The sequence below is a fragment of the Choloepus didactylus genome, chromosome 19 (assembly GCF_015220235.1).
Source record: "Choloepus didactylus isolate mChoDid1 chromosome 19, mChoDid1.pri, whole genome shotgun sequence".
Taxonomy (NCBI): domain Eukaryota; kingdom Metazoa; phylum Chordata; class Mammalia; order Pilosa; family Megalonychidae; genus Choloepus; species Choloepus didactylus.
The window spans coordinates 52743926-52756033 of NC_051325.1; the positions used below are offsets into that span (position 1 = coordinate 52743926).

General features: G+C 51.3%; 1 protein-coding gene across 1 annotated transcript in view; it reads right to left on the reverse strand.

Moving 5' to 3' along the window:
* KCNB1 (potassium voltage-gated channel subfamily B member 1) overlaps positions 1-12108 on the reverse strand; it is a 96359-nt gene that overhangs the window by 82886 nt on the left and 1365 nt on the right. Inside the window, exon 2 of the mRNA XM_037812068.1 lies at positions 11247-11979. Coding sequence (XP_037667996.1) covers positions 11247-11813 — 567 coding nt within the window. The 5' untranslated portion in view covers positions 11814-11979. The remainder of the gene's footprint in view (positions 1-11246; positions 11980-12108) is intronic.

Consider the following 12108-nt stretch of genomic DNA (forward strand, 5'->3'; position numbering starts at 1 on the left):
CAAGCTCCATCCCTCTAGTCCCTTTCCCCTTCTAGGTGGGAGGGTCTCAGAAGCCAGAAATGATCCCGTCTCCCATTTTAAGCCATTCGAAGACTCGACATTGCAGGAGTCAAAAACTGGAGTCCCCAAATGCAGCCCCCAGGCATATTCCTTTTGGCCCTCCCAACTGTTTTTAAATTTAAAAAAATTATTTACCAACATTGAAAAATTGGGAGACGTCACATGAAAATTTAAATTTCTGGCTGGGCCCACAACCAAGCCTGGAGCTGCAGAGTGGCCGTCTCCCTAGGCAGGCAAATGCCCTCCAGTTTACCACAGTCCCCACCACTCCCTGCTGCCTCCTGGCAGTAAGGTTGAGTGTGAACACGCCTTCATCATTGAACTTGCACTACTGCGGTTCTTATATCCAGCTGCTTCATTCGTTAATGCTACTTACATAGCCCCCATGGCCATGTAAGTTTGGTTCCACCACCCTGTCCCTAGCCATGGGCCTTGAGGAGGCCCTTGTTCCTTGACAAACTCTCCAGAACTGAGGGGCCAGCTACTCCTCTCTGAGCCATTTCTGCTCAGTGGGCAGAGCTGGCTTCAAGGGTGTTTGACCCATGCTTAGAGGGGCCCCATGCCTGGTTTAATGTTCTGTCTTCTAATTTGTGAGCAAGGAGCCCCACATTCTCATTTTTTCACTGCACCCCCCAAATTCTGTAGCTGCCCTTTCATTGGGTCATTCGGTAATAAGGGGCTCCCAGCTGCAACCCCGGCCAATTCTTCCAGCCATGAGGCTAACCAGGGTCCAGAATCATTATAAAGGAGAAGCTTGGGGGCAGCAGACTGGAGGGCGGGGGCCCAGGGGACTTGACTGGAGGTGCATTTGCATAGAGCTGAAGTAAGATGGAGAATACTTCCTGCACCCCTATCAAAGAATGGGGGTGTGTGACAGAGACTGGGGCAGAGGTCTAACCTCCCCCCACCCCTTGGCCATCCTTGGCTCAGTCACTGCCTGAAGAGCGCCAGCAAGTAAGGACGCCATCAGAGGCTGGATTAGGCAAGGTTTGCAGTAGACTCTCTTTCCCCCTTCCCCTCTGAGAAAAGGAAGGGGGAAGGAAAAACAACATAACATGAATGAAGCATCTGTTCGGATGGCGCAGTGCTGAGCATTCCGGCACAGGTGAGTGCACCTGTCTGTCCCATTGCCCGCTTGACCATGGTTACCACGCCCATATTCCAGCTAAGGAAACTGAGGCCCAGAGAGACAAAGTGTCCACCTGGGGTCTTGTAGCTCATATGTGGCAGCGTTGGGATTATGAACCCAGGCCTCTGGAGTTCCAAACCAGAGCTCTTTCCACTTACCCTCCCAGGGAGATGGCAAATAAGGGGAGGGAAATTCTGGTGAAGTGGAGGGGAGGGCCACCTGCCCCACGTGGGCCTAATCTCAAAACAAATGATAGAGACGCTTTTATCGTGGAAAGAGTATAAAGTCCACCAAGTCCAAACTGGTCATTTGAGGTCAGGGAGGGCCTCTCTGAAGGGGTGACACATGAGCCGAGAACTGAGGGATGAGAAGGGGCCAGCTGCCTTCACAAGACAGGGAGCCAATGGCCCAGAGAGGTTAAATAATTTGCACAAGGTCACACAGTTCGCTCCCTCCTTCCCTCTGTTCTTCTCTTCCTAATTTCCTCCCTTCCTCCCTCCCACAAACATTCACTTAGTCTCTTCTCTGCACCAGGCCCCAAGGCGGCTTTAGAACACAGGTTGGCAGACGTTTCCTGTGAAGAGCCAGATAATAATTCTTTAAGCTTTGCAGGCCCTATGGTCTCTCTTGCGACTACTCAACTCTCTCGTTGTGTGCGACAGGAGTCTCAGACAATACATGAATGAATGGGCGTGTCTGTGTTCCAATAAAACTTTATTTACAAAACAGGCAGCTGGCCAAACCTGCTCTAGGACACTTTAGAAATGCCTATGATGTTCTTAACATCCTGCTTTAGTTGGGGAGGTAAAACAAGTTTAGAAGAAAATAGGATACAAAAAGAGCATGCCAAATGGCTCAGGAAAGTTAGAAAGAAAAGATCATTTCTGAAGTTTTGGGAAATCAGGTCCAGGTTCCCAGAAAGGCCACCTACACTGAAAGACCCTGTCATTCTCTATCCAAACACCTTGTTCCTTTCCTTCATGACATGTATGTGACACTTGATGATTATTCTTTCATTTAATTTTTCATTTGAGTAATGCCTATCTCCCTCCAGGAGGCTACAGACTCTGAGCCAGCAGTGGATTCCACTATTCTCCTCTCTCCCGGGAACAGTGCTTCAATTTTTCTTCAAGGGGGTAAACACCCCTTTCCCATTCTCAGTTGCCCCCGAGCTCCAGCCATCTGTGCGTGACCTATACCCAGCCATGTGAGCCCACCTTTAAACCAGTGGTTCTCAACCAGGGGTAGCCTGGTCCCCTAGGGGACATTCAGCAATATCTGGAGATGTTTTTGATTCTCCTCTCTGGGACAGCTGGCATCTGTGTGCTGCCGAGGCCAGCCCTCCATAGCAGGGCCACCCAGCCCAATTGTCAGTGTGAGGCTGGGGAGCCCTGGGCTCTGGTTGAGACAGAAGAGGCGTCCTGCATCCATGGCAGAGGCAGATGAGTCAGGCTTCTAGAAATAGGTTTAGTAGCAGTAATAAAAGTCCCAACATTTGTGAATCAATTCCTTTTTTCATCAATTAGTATGTGGCCTCAATTATCTCTACGATAACATCATTCATTCATTCATCTGTCCAACGGATATGTATTGGGTGCCGACCCTATGGCAAACATTGTTTTAGGCACTGGGGATACAACAGCAAACAAAACAGACAAAAATCCCTGCCCTGTGAAACCTATATTTAAGAGAGGAGAAAGAAAGTATATATATAGTTAAATAATTATACGCAATTTCGTGTGGTGGGACGTGCTATGAAGATCAATAAAGCAGGAGAGAGGGATAGGACGGGCTGGGGCGCTATTTTATATGGGGTGGTTAGGGAAGGCCTCACTGTGAAGGTGACATTTGAATAGGGGAGGGGGAGCGAGTCTCGAGGATGTCTGCAGGAAGAGAGTCCAGGCAGAAAGAACAGCAGGTACAAAGGCTCTGAGGCTGGAGTGTGCCTGGTGTGTCAGAGGGGCAGCAAGGGGGCCAGCAGGGTGGAACGGAGAGTGGTAGGAGATGAAGTTGGAAGGGTGTTGGGGAGAGAGGAAAGATGCCAGATTATGGGTTCTGTCGGTGGGCACAAGGACTTCAGCTTTTCCTCCACATGCGATGGGAGCCACGGGAGGCTTTTGAACAGCAGACTGAGCTGCCCAGATGTTCCGGCTGTGTGGGGGAGTAGGAGAGTGAAAGAGAGAGACAGAGGAGGCGCCTACCATGGTCCAGGGGGGAGAGGGCAGGGCCTAGACCCAGGGAGGCCACAGTGGGTGGTGAGAAGGGGCCACGTTCCTGACATCTGCCACTCGCACTTGTGTTGCACTCTCTCGCGCACTTCGCTTCACAAAGCTTTCTTGAGTGGAAGAGGAAGTGAGCCCCATGATGGGAGTGTCAGAGGTTGTCCATTATCCTGGTCAACAACCACAGCAGCAGGGAACCCAGCCATTGCCTCTGTCTGTTCCCAGCACTGTGCACAGTGCTCCGCACGCGACAGCCACTCTGACCCCGTGATCGTCCTCCATGACTAGGCTTCCCAGTCTTCCCTGAACATCAAAACCACTCAGGGAGTTTTTAAGACACCAATGCTCAGTCCCATCTCCAGAGACCGTTTCAATTGTGGGGCCCCAACATGGGTGTTTTTAAAGCTCCTCTGGTGATCTTAACGTGCAGCCAGGGCTGAGAATCACTGCTCCATGAAAAACGCCATATTTATTAGCCCTGTACCAAAATAAGTCTCAGAGGGGAGACTTGCTGGAGTCATTTGGCCAGGAAGCCTTCAGGGTGCAATTTAAACCACAGAAGTGTGTCCCACGTGCCCATGCTATGTCTTATTTGTTATTTGTGTCACCAGGGAAAAAATTAAGAGGAAGCCAGTGCCTTCGCTACTAACATGTGAACTCTGGCTCGGCCCCCCACCGAGTTGGGGGCTGGGGTGTTCCCGCAGTCCCCAGCCCCCATTGGTCACACCCACTCCTGTCAGAGACACCCAAGCTTACGAATCTGCCACCTCAGAAAGGTAGGGGCTTCTCTATTAACACGTTCTATTAAAATAATGCCTTTCTCCAGTGGTATCATCCAGTAGCTTTCGGATACAAGGTCATTCTGGCCCAGGAGACAGGAACACTCCCCAGGCTGGTGGGAGATGTTGGCTAAATCTCTCATCTCTCAGCACTTCAGCTTCCCCAGCTCGAGAAGGGGAACTGAGGGTGGCATCCTGGCCCAGCGGTCAAGGTCACAGTCTCAGGAGCCAGGGAGCCCCGGGTGAGATCCGTCCCTGCCTCCCATACGCTGTGTGGCCTGGGGCCAGCCACTCCACCTCTCTGAGCCTCAATTCCCATGGCTGTAAATGAGGATAATTATCCTCCCTGAGGAGGCAGCCGTGGGAATTTGACGTGACGGTGCATTTACCGCTCTCTGCACCGCACCAGGCACACTGGACACAGGCAGGGAGCCGCCACAGCCGCCGCCGCGACTGCCATTTTCATTTTATCCAGAAGATGGAGATGAGGCTGACTGAGCCCAGGATTCTCTCAAGACAATCCCTGATAGGGTTTGCAACACTTCCTTAGCCTATAACACAGTTCCGGGACCAAATTCCATCTGGTTAAATGATGTTTCCCACAGGTCTTAGGTTGGTTCCCCTAGAAACAGATCCAAGAACAAGGATCTGCATACAAGTGAATATGTGGGCAGTGACCCCAGAAAACACCGGCAGGGAGGAGGGAGTGAGACAGGGAGGAGAAAGAAGCTAATAAACAGGGTGTGCGATCATGCAACTGTCTGCGGTGGGCAAGTGGGGCTTAGTCCCACGGAGGAGCTGGGAGAAACCCTGTAGAACATCCGCCTCGGAGTTACCCCCACCCCCACCCTGGGGTGAGGGAGCTGGGAGTATTTATACACCTTCTCCCATCAGTCAGCAGCTGCGGGCTGCTCCTGGGGGGCTGTTAGCACTTTGGCACTACTGGACTCCAGTGGCCAGAGAAAGCCCCTGGGCAAAGAAAGGCGGGTGGTGGCAGCTAGGAGCTGGGTGAGTGGCACTGAAATGGCAAGAGCTAACAGAGCATGGGTGGGGCACCGACCACCTCTGCCATCTCCGGGTGGGTCCCTGATCTGCCACAGTTGCTTATGTGATCTTGTACAAGTTATTTAACCTCAATGACAATGAGTGTACATCATTTTAGAAGATATTTTTTTGAAAAGGAGCTCATTTATTTTGCAGGATTGTCAGGAAGAGTATATGAAATGTGGCAATAAAAAGTAATTAACCTTACTGAAGGAAGTGCTTTGCCTGTTTTAACTCATTTAATTCTGGCAGCGAGTCAATGAGGCAGCCCCTGATACTGCTCCCATTTTATGGGTGAAGGAACCGAGGCCCAGAGAGCAGCAGTGGTTGGCCCTGAACTATACGGTTAGTGAGTAGAGGAGCCACACTTTAAATGGGGGTGATCCAGCTCTGCTGTCAGGGCTCGCATCCGTGGCACTATCAAGTGTAAAGAATATAGAGAGCTGGGTGTGGAGTTGGTGCCTAATGCATGCTCACTCTCTCCCGGTTCGTTAAGTTTTGGTCCAATTCTGCTCCTTTGGCCAGCACTTTTCCTTCCTAAGCATTTTCACAGTCTCCAGGCCATTGCAGCCTTTCAAACCTGCTGAGAGACCAGCTGCCAAGATACGATCCTGGTCAAGCATCTGGAGGAATGGAAAGTCCCCTGAGCCTCAAAGGAGGTGACGGTGGGGTCAGGAAGGCCTGGGTGTGGTCCCTGATCATTTACCTACAGGATGTGTGGCCTCAGGCAAGTCAAAGACGCATCCTGGGCCTCTGGGTTTCCCTTTGTCAAGTGGGGATGCTGGATTTATCGAGCACAGATTCTGTACTTCCACACACTATTATATTTAATCCTTCCAACAACCCCGTGAGGTGGGTTCTATTCTATTATCATCGTCATTTATGGAATAAGAAACAGAGGCTATGAGAAACGAAGTGATTTTCCTCAAGTCCAGAGGTTGGAAATGGCAAGGCTGGGATTATTCTCTGTGACTCCACAGCCAGGATTCGGAAGTCTCTGGCATATTGTCTTCAAGGAATAAAAATAGGCATCCAGGATGACCAACATGGGGCATAAGGGCTTCACCAGACCATTCATAGTGCTGAAGGGACTCCACGGATTCTGAATCGGTTCCTCTCATTTATCGATGATTGTACATGAACGAATAACTGCTGGCTCAGATGAAGGAAGCAGAGGCATCATCACACCGGAGACATGAACCCCGAAAGGGGCGGGCAGTGACCCTACAATCAATGGCACTATAATTGGAGATGCTGCCAACCTGGGGTGCAGCTAGAATAGAGGGTTCAGTGAGAACACCAATAACCCCCATTGCCCTTTATTGACCGCTAACCACGTGTCAAGCCCAGGGCTAAGCTCTTTACGCAGGTTCTCCCCAACGACCCTACAAGGTTGGCTCTGTTATAATTCCCATTTCCTAGATGAGGAAACTGAGACTCAGAGACATAAAGAATTTGCCCAAGGTCCTATTCCTGGTGTGAGAGAGGCCAGGAAATGAACCCACATCTACTGGACCCATAGCACAAGCTCTTAATCAAACTTATGGTGGGCAAAACACTGACCACTGCCCCTAAATAAAGGCCACCTCACTTTTGTATATAATAATAAAAGTAATAATAATAATTCACATCCATACAAATCACATTCACTTCTGAAGGCTCACTGTCTCAAAACAGACCTGAGAGGCTGAATGAAGCCAAGATTCAGGATTAACACAGGCTTGGGAACCAGATGGATCTGGGTTCAAACTCTGGCTCTGCCATTTTCATTCCTTCAACAAATATTTCTGAGCCCTTAGCTGTGTGACCTTGGGCAAGTGACTTTACCTCTCAGAGCCTCTATTTCCTCTTCTGTAAGAGGATCTTAATATCTTAATATCACTCATCAAATCTATTCCCTCCCCCCATCTGAAAATGCCAGAGACATTTCCAGGCTCCCTTGCAGCTGGAGCATAAGCATGTCCTGATCCTGGCCAATTGTAAATAAAGAGAAGTCTGCTTGGGGGCTCCTGGGAAAGGTTTTCCTTTCAGAAAAAAAGTGACCTGTGGAAGAAAATGCCCCTCTTCACTGGTTGGACGACATTGTATCTACATTTGATGCCTGGAACTGGGCAGCCATCTTGGGGTATGAGGCATCAAGCCTAAAGACAAAGCTACCTCAGGGATTGGAATAACATAAAGATGGAGAGAATCTGGGATCCCAGTGGCATCACTGAGCCATTAACTCAACGTGAAAAACCAGTACCTTGGGATCTCATGACACGTGATCTAAGGTATCTGCCTCCTATTGAAGCCACTTTGAGTTGCCTATCTTGTGATTTGCAGCCCAGAACATCCCTCCCTGGCACACTACTAGATTAGACGATTGGAGAGATTTCAATGCGATAGTGGATATAAAGTACCCCTAATCAGGGCATGGCACAATAACAGCAACTACTCTGGAAATTAGAAAATTAACTCTGGGCTTTAACCCTAAAATTGTTCCAGGGAACACAGACACTCCTGGCCTGGCAAATCAGCTCCCCCCCTCTTTCCTGAGAGAAGCCCTATAGAGTTTTCTAAGAAAGCAGAAACCCAGTGGTGACCCCAGCCCCACAATCCTGTCACCCTGATGGGGCTGACTCCAGCTTCCAAATAAGAATCAATCTCACTGCCTTTTGCCTAATGGATTTTGATTTTCGCTCCCCTGATGGCAAAGCCCAGGGTCTGTGCTTTGGTTTGTCTCCATGTTGCCAGAACATCCCATCAATTATTAACAGCATCCGCTCAGCCTCCCTGGTGCTGCTATCAGAAGGAAAAGGCTGCGCTGCAACCCAGTCCACCCAGCCCTAGAGAAGGGACTCTGTCCTTGTTGTTTATAACAATAGCCTCTAACTACTATGTGCCAGGCACTGAGATAAGTTTATACAAGCATGAGTTCATGCAAACCCTGCAAGGTAGGCCTTTTATCTCCATTTTATAGACAGGAGGCTGGGGCTTGGAGAGGTGAAGAACTTACCTAAGGCTGGAAATGGGGAGGTGGTAGAGCTGGGACTGGAAACTCATTCTGTCTTTGCTCTTACACACATGAGATTCGGCCATTTCTGACCTCACAACCCATAAATGGTCCACAAGCCTCTCACTCCGCGGCCTTTGAGAAATTTCCACAGGCCACGTTCTGCCAAGCAAGGCGTGCAAGGCGGGGCGATGTTCGGGGATGGGGTGGGCAAAGTGCAGATCACGGAAGGAGGCTGGAGGCCCAGGGAACCTGGTTGTGGGTGGAAGTGAGGAAGGAGTGGTGGGTCTCCAGATCCTTGAGGCCCAGTGACTAGCGGAGAGATTCATTCATGCATCCATTCCACTTGTAGTTACTGGGGGCTCCTCTGTGCCCAGCACCAGGATGGGTTCTGGGAATAGAGCAGTGAATTCAACTCATGTGAATTCTTGCGGGGAAGAAACAGAGAACACCAAGGAAACAAATACAATCTCCGATGGTGCTTAAGGACTATGTAGGAAAGACACAGAATGATGTGACAGACAGTAAGGGGAAGGAGGCTGTTTTAGACAGAGTTCCCAGAAAGCCTGTCTGAGCAGGGACCTGAATAAGTAGAAGGGTCCCTGAGACAATCTGGGGAAGAGCATTCCAGACACCAGGATTGGTTAGTGCAAAGGCCCTGAGGTAGTAGGAAGCCTGACTTGTTTAGGAACCAGCAAAGAGGCCAGTGGGGCTGGAGCTGAGTGGGTGGAGAAAGAAGGGGGAAGATAAGCTCAGCGAGGTCATGGGGGCTAGATTCTGTAGGATCTGGGATGCCACGGTGAAGAATTTGGATTTTATTCTGACAGTGATGGGAAATCTCCGAGGATTTTAAGCTGATGAATAATGTGATCCAATTTACATTTTGAGAAGCTCACTCTGGCTGCTGTGTGGAGAATGGATTGCAGAGGGCAAAAAGTGGAAGCAGGGAGACCAGGAAGATGGCTGTGGCACTTAATCATTATAGAAAGAACAGGGTCTTCAAAATAACACTTGGGATGGAATTTCTGGCCGTACCTGTTGGCCTGTTGTGTGACCTTAGGCAAGGTACTTAACCTCTCTGAGTCTCCCAATATAAGAGTTGGTGTTAAGGACTGATTGCATTGCTACATTCTTTACATAGTAGGTGTTGGTAAATGGCAATGTGTATTTCTGCACTGAGGACTGACAAGCCTGCCTGCCTCCCCACTTCAGCTCTGGCTGCTACAGAAAATCCTAGACTGTCCATCTGCCAGGAATATGAGCCGACAGCCCCAGCCTACAATCAATAAGAGGTCATGAAGCTTGTCTCTGCCACCAGATTAACCCAAAAGAAAGGGGAGGCTGTTTACTCCCAAACAGCACCTCCTGTAAGCCTGAGCTCCCAAGCTTGGCTGCCAGACGCCAACCCAAAACAGCCCCATGCCTGCTGCCTCTTCACCAGGAAAGTGAACCCTTCCCTTCCTTGCCCCTCACTCTCAAGTCTTTGGACAGGACGGGCCTGTTTGGGCCTCAAGAGGGTGGGGGACCTGTGTCAGGCCTGGAAATAGCAAAATAAGTCTGTTGATCCTAAGCCGGTTAAGGGTGAATGACTCTGTCTTAAGAGGGATGCTTTTTGGACATGAAACCTGGGGCAGGATTATGGCCAGGAGCAGGCCACGCCTCAGAAGAGGGAACCAGGCCCAGGAAGCTCTGGGTTCCTTAGAGTTGACAGGGAAGGGAGTAAACATGTGGGGCTCCCTCTGCCAAACTGCCGGTCACCCCCTCCTGCATCCACTACCAGGGGCCTCTTTCGGGTGGCCAGATCTGGGCAAAGGACCCAAAGAGGCCCCTTGAGACCTGGCCCTGCTGGTCTGTGATGAGGCCAACTAAGCCACGGGACCCCACAAGAGAAGCCAGGCTGGATGGAGCCAGCTTTCAGCTCACACATGGGGACTCCATCCTCCTCTTCACATTCTGCTGTGCATACACTTGCCAACCCCCTTTTTGAGGCCCTGCTCTCAGAGTGAGTTATATTCTCCATGTCTTTCTCCACTTGATCTTTCTGGATTTCAATATCAACACCTTTCTTCTCTGGGCTGCACAAGACTTCCTTCATAGCCCGGAACACACTGTGTTGACATTCACTCCCAACACCTAGCACATTGGCTGCAGGAAGACAGGCCCCCATCTCTCCCAGGCAGCTAGGAAGCACCATCCCTCATCAACAAACGACCTCCAGGCCTGGCCCGGCCCCCACCCCAAGCCTTTCTCAGTCCCTTACTCTGCCTCACAAAGGACCCCCTGGCCAAGCCTGTGTGGTCAAACACATTCTTGCCTGCTACTCCTCCTTTTTTTAGGAACAAACAAAATGAGTGCCTCATTTTTCTCTCCTACGTCGAAATCGACATCTTCTTCCAACAGCCAAAGGCATCTTTGCAAGCTGCATCAAACCATTCTTGAAATAAACTCACTAAATAAAAAAATAAATAGCCAGGGGTGACCCCTTGCCCATAAGCACCCACAGCCAGCTGCATGCCTCATGCTCGCTCACTCCCCATGTCCTCTTAGTCCCTTGCCTCATTTTTCTCGCTTATGTTAAAACTGCCTGACAGTATCTCGATGTCCTCCAAGCAGGTCTGTAAGTCGCTTTAATTTCCTTCATGGGTCAAATTGGGGTTATAAACACAGGAATAAGTATTAAAATTGCAGGGCATCCCACCTCCACCTGGGTCTGGGACTTGGCAGGGAGCATTATGTAGAAAAGACCAAACTCAACCCTACTCCATCTCAGCAAGGCTCTGTTTTCCCAAGGTGGTCTCTTCATACTTATTTCTCAGTATCCATTCTCTTGCCACAGGTGTACGTAAGTCTCTGTAAATCCTCTTCTCCAACAAAATAGGGGTATAAATTATTGAATAATAAAAGGAAGGGTGACCAATGCCACCTAGGAAAAGCCTGAGGGGATTATCCCCTCTTCTGGGGACGCTGTCAAAGCCCCCCCCCCCCCCAGCCTGGCTGCACCCAGACCCTAGACTCACCTTGGCAGCCACGGAGGAATTGGGCTTTTCCAGTAGGTCCCAAAGCTTTTTCCTCTTCTCTGCGCAGCATGTGTTATCGAACTCCTCGCCCTCCCGCTCCCGGAGGGTCTCTGCCTCACGCTTGAGCTCCTCGTTCATCTGCTCCTTCTTCTGGTGGTAGCGGGCCTGGCAGCAGGACTCCAGGTAGATCTCGTCGATGCCCCAGTAGTCCAGCTCCTGACTGAAACTGAGCGCGCACATTTCTTCCATCATGTGCAGCCGCCCAGTGCGGTAGAAGTTGAGGATCGACGTGAAGGCGCCCGGGTGGCGGTCAAAGAAGTACTCGTTGTCGTCGAGGCTGTAGTCGTCGCACACCTCGAGCAGCGAGTCGTGCGTGTTGCAGTCGCGGAGTTTGCCCAGTCGTGTGCGGGGCAGGCGGTCCAGCGTGCGCCAGAGCACCTCGTGCGCCAGCCCCCCGACGTTGAGGCGGACGCGGCGCGAGCACGCCTTGCTGCGCACGATCTCCATGGGCTCGGGCGGCAGCGAGCTGGTGGAGCGGGAGCCATGCTTCGTCATGCCCGCCGGCATCTCTGGTCCGGCCGCCCCCGCCCCCCCTGCCCCCCCAGGCTGCTGTCACTCGACGGCAAGGCCAGCCGCCGCGGGGGAGGGGGGCAGGGAGCGCTGCGGGCTGCTGTGGGTGCAGGGGAGCGCGCGGGCGCGCTTCACGGCCGTCTTCTCACCTCCATCCCGACGGCTGCAAGGCAGAAAGCCGACGCGGGTCAGCAAACCCGAGCTGGGCGCGGCCCCTCCCCACCTTTCCGCCGGGGTCCCAGCCGGCCTTGACCTTCCCAGAGATAAGCGGCTCAGGGGGGCGGAACGACTG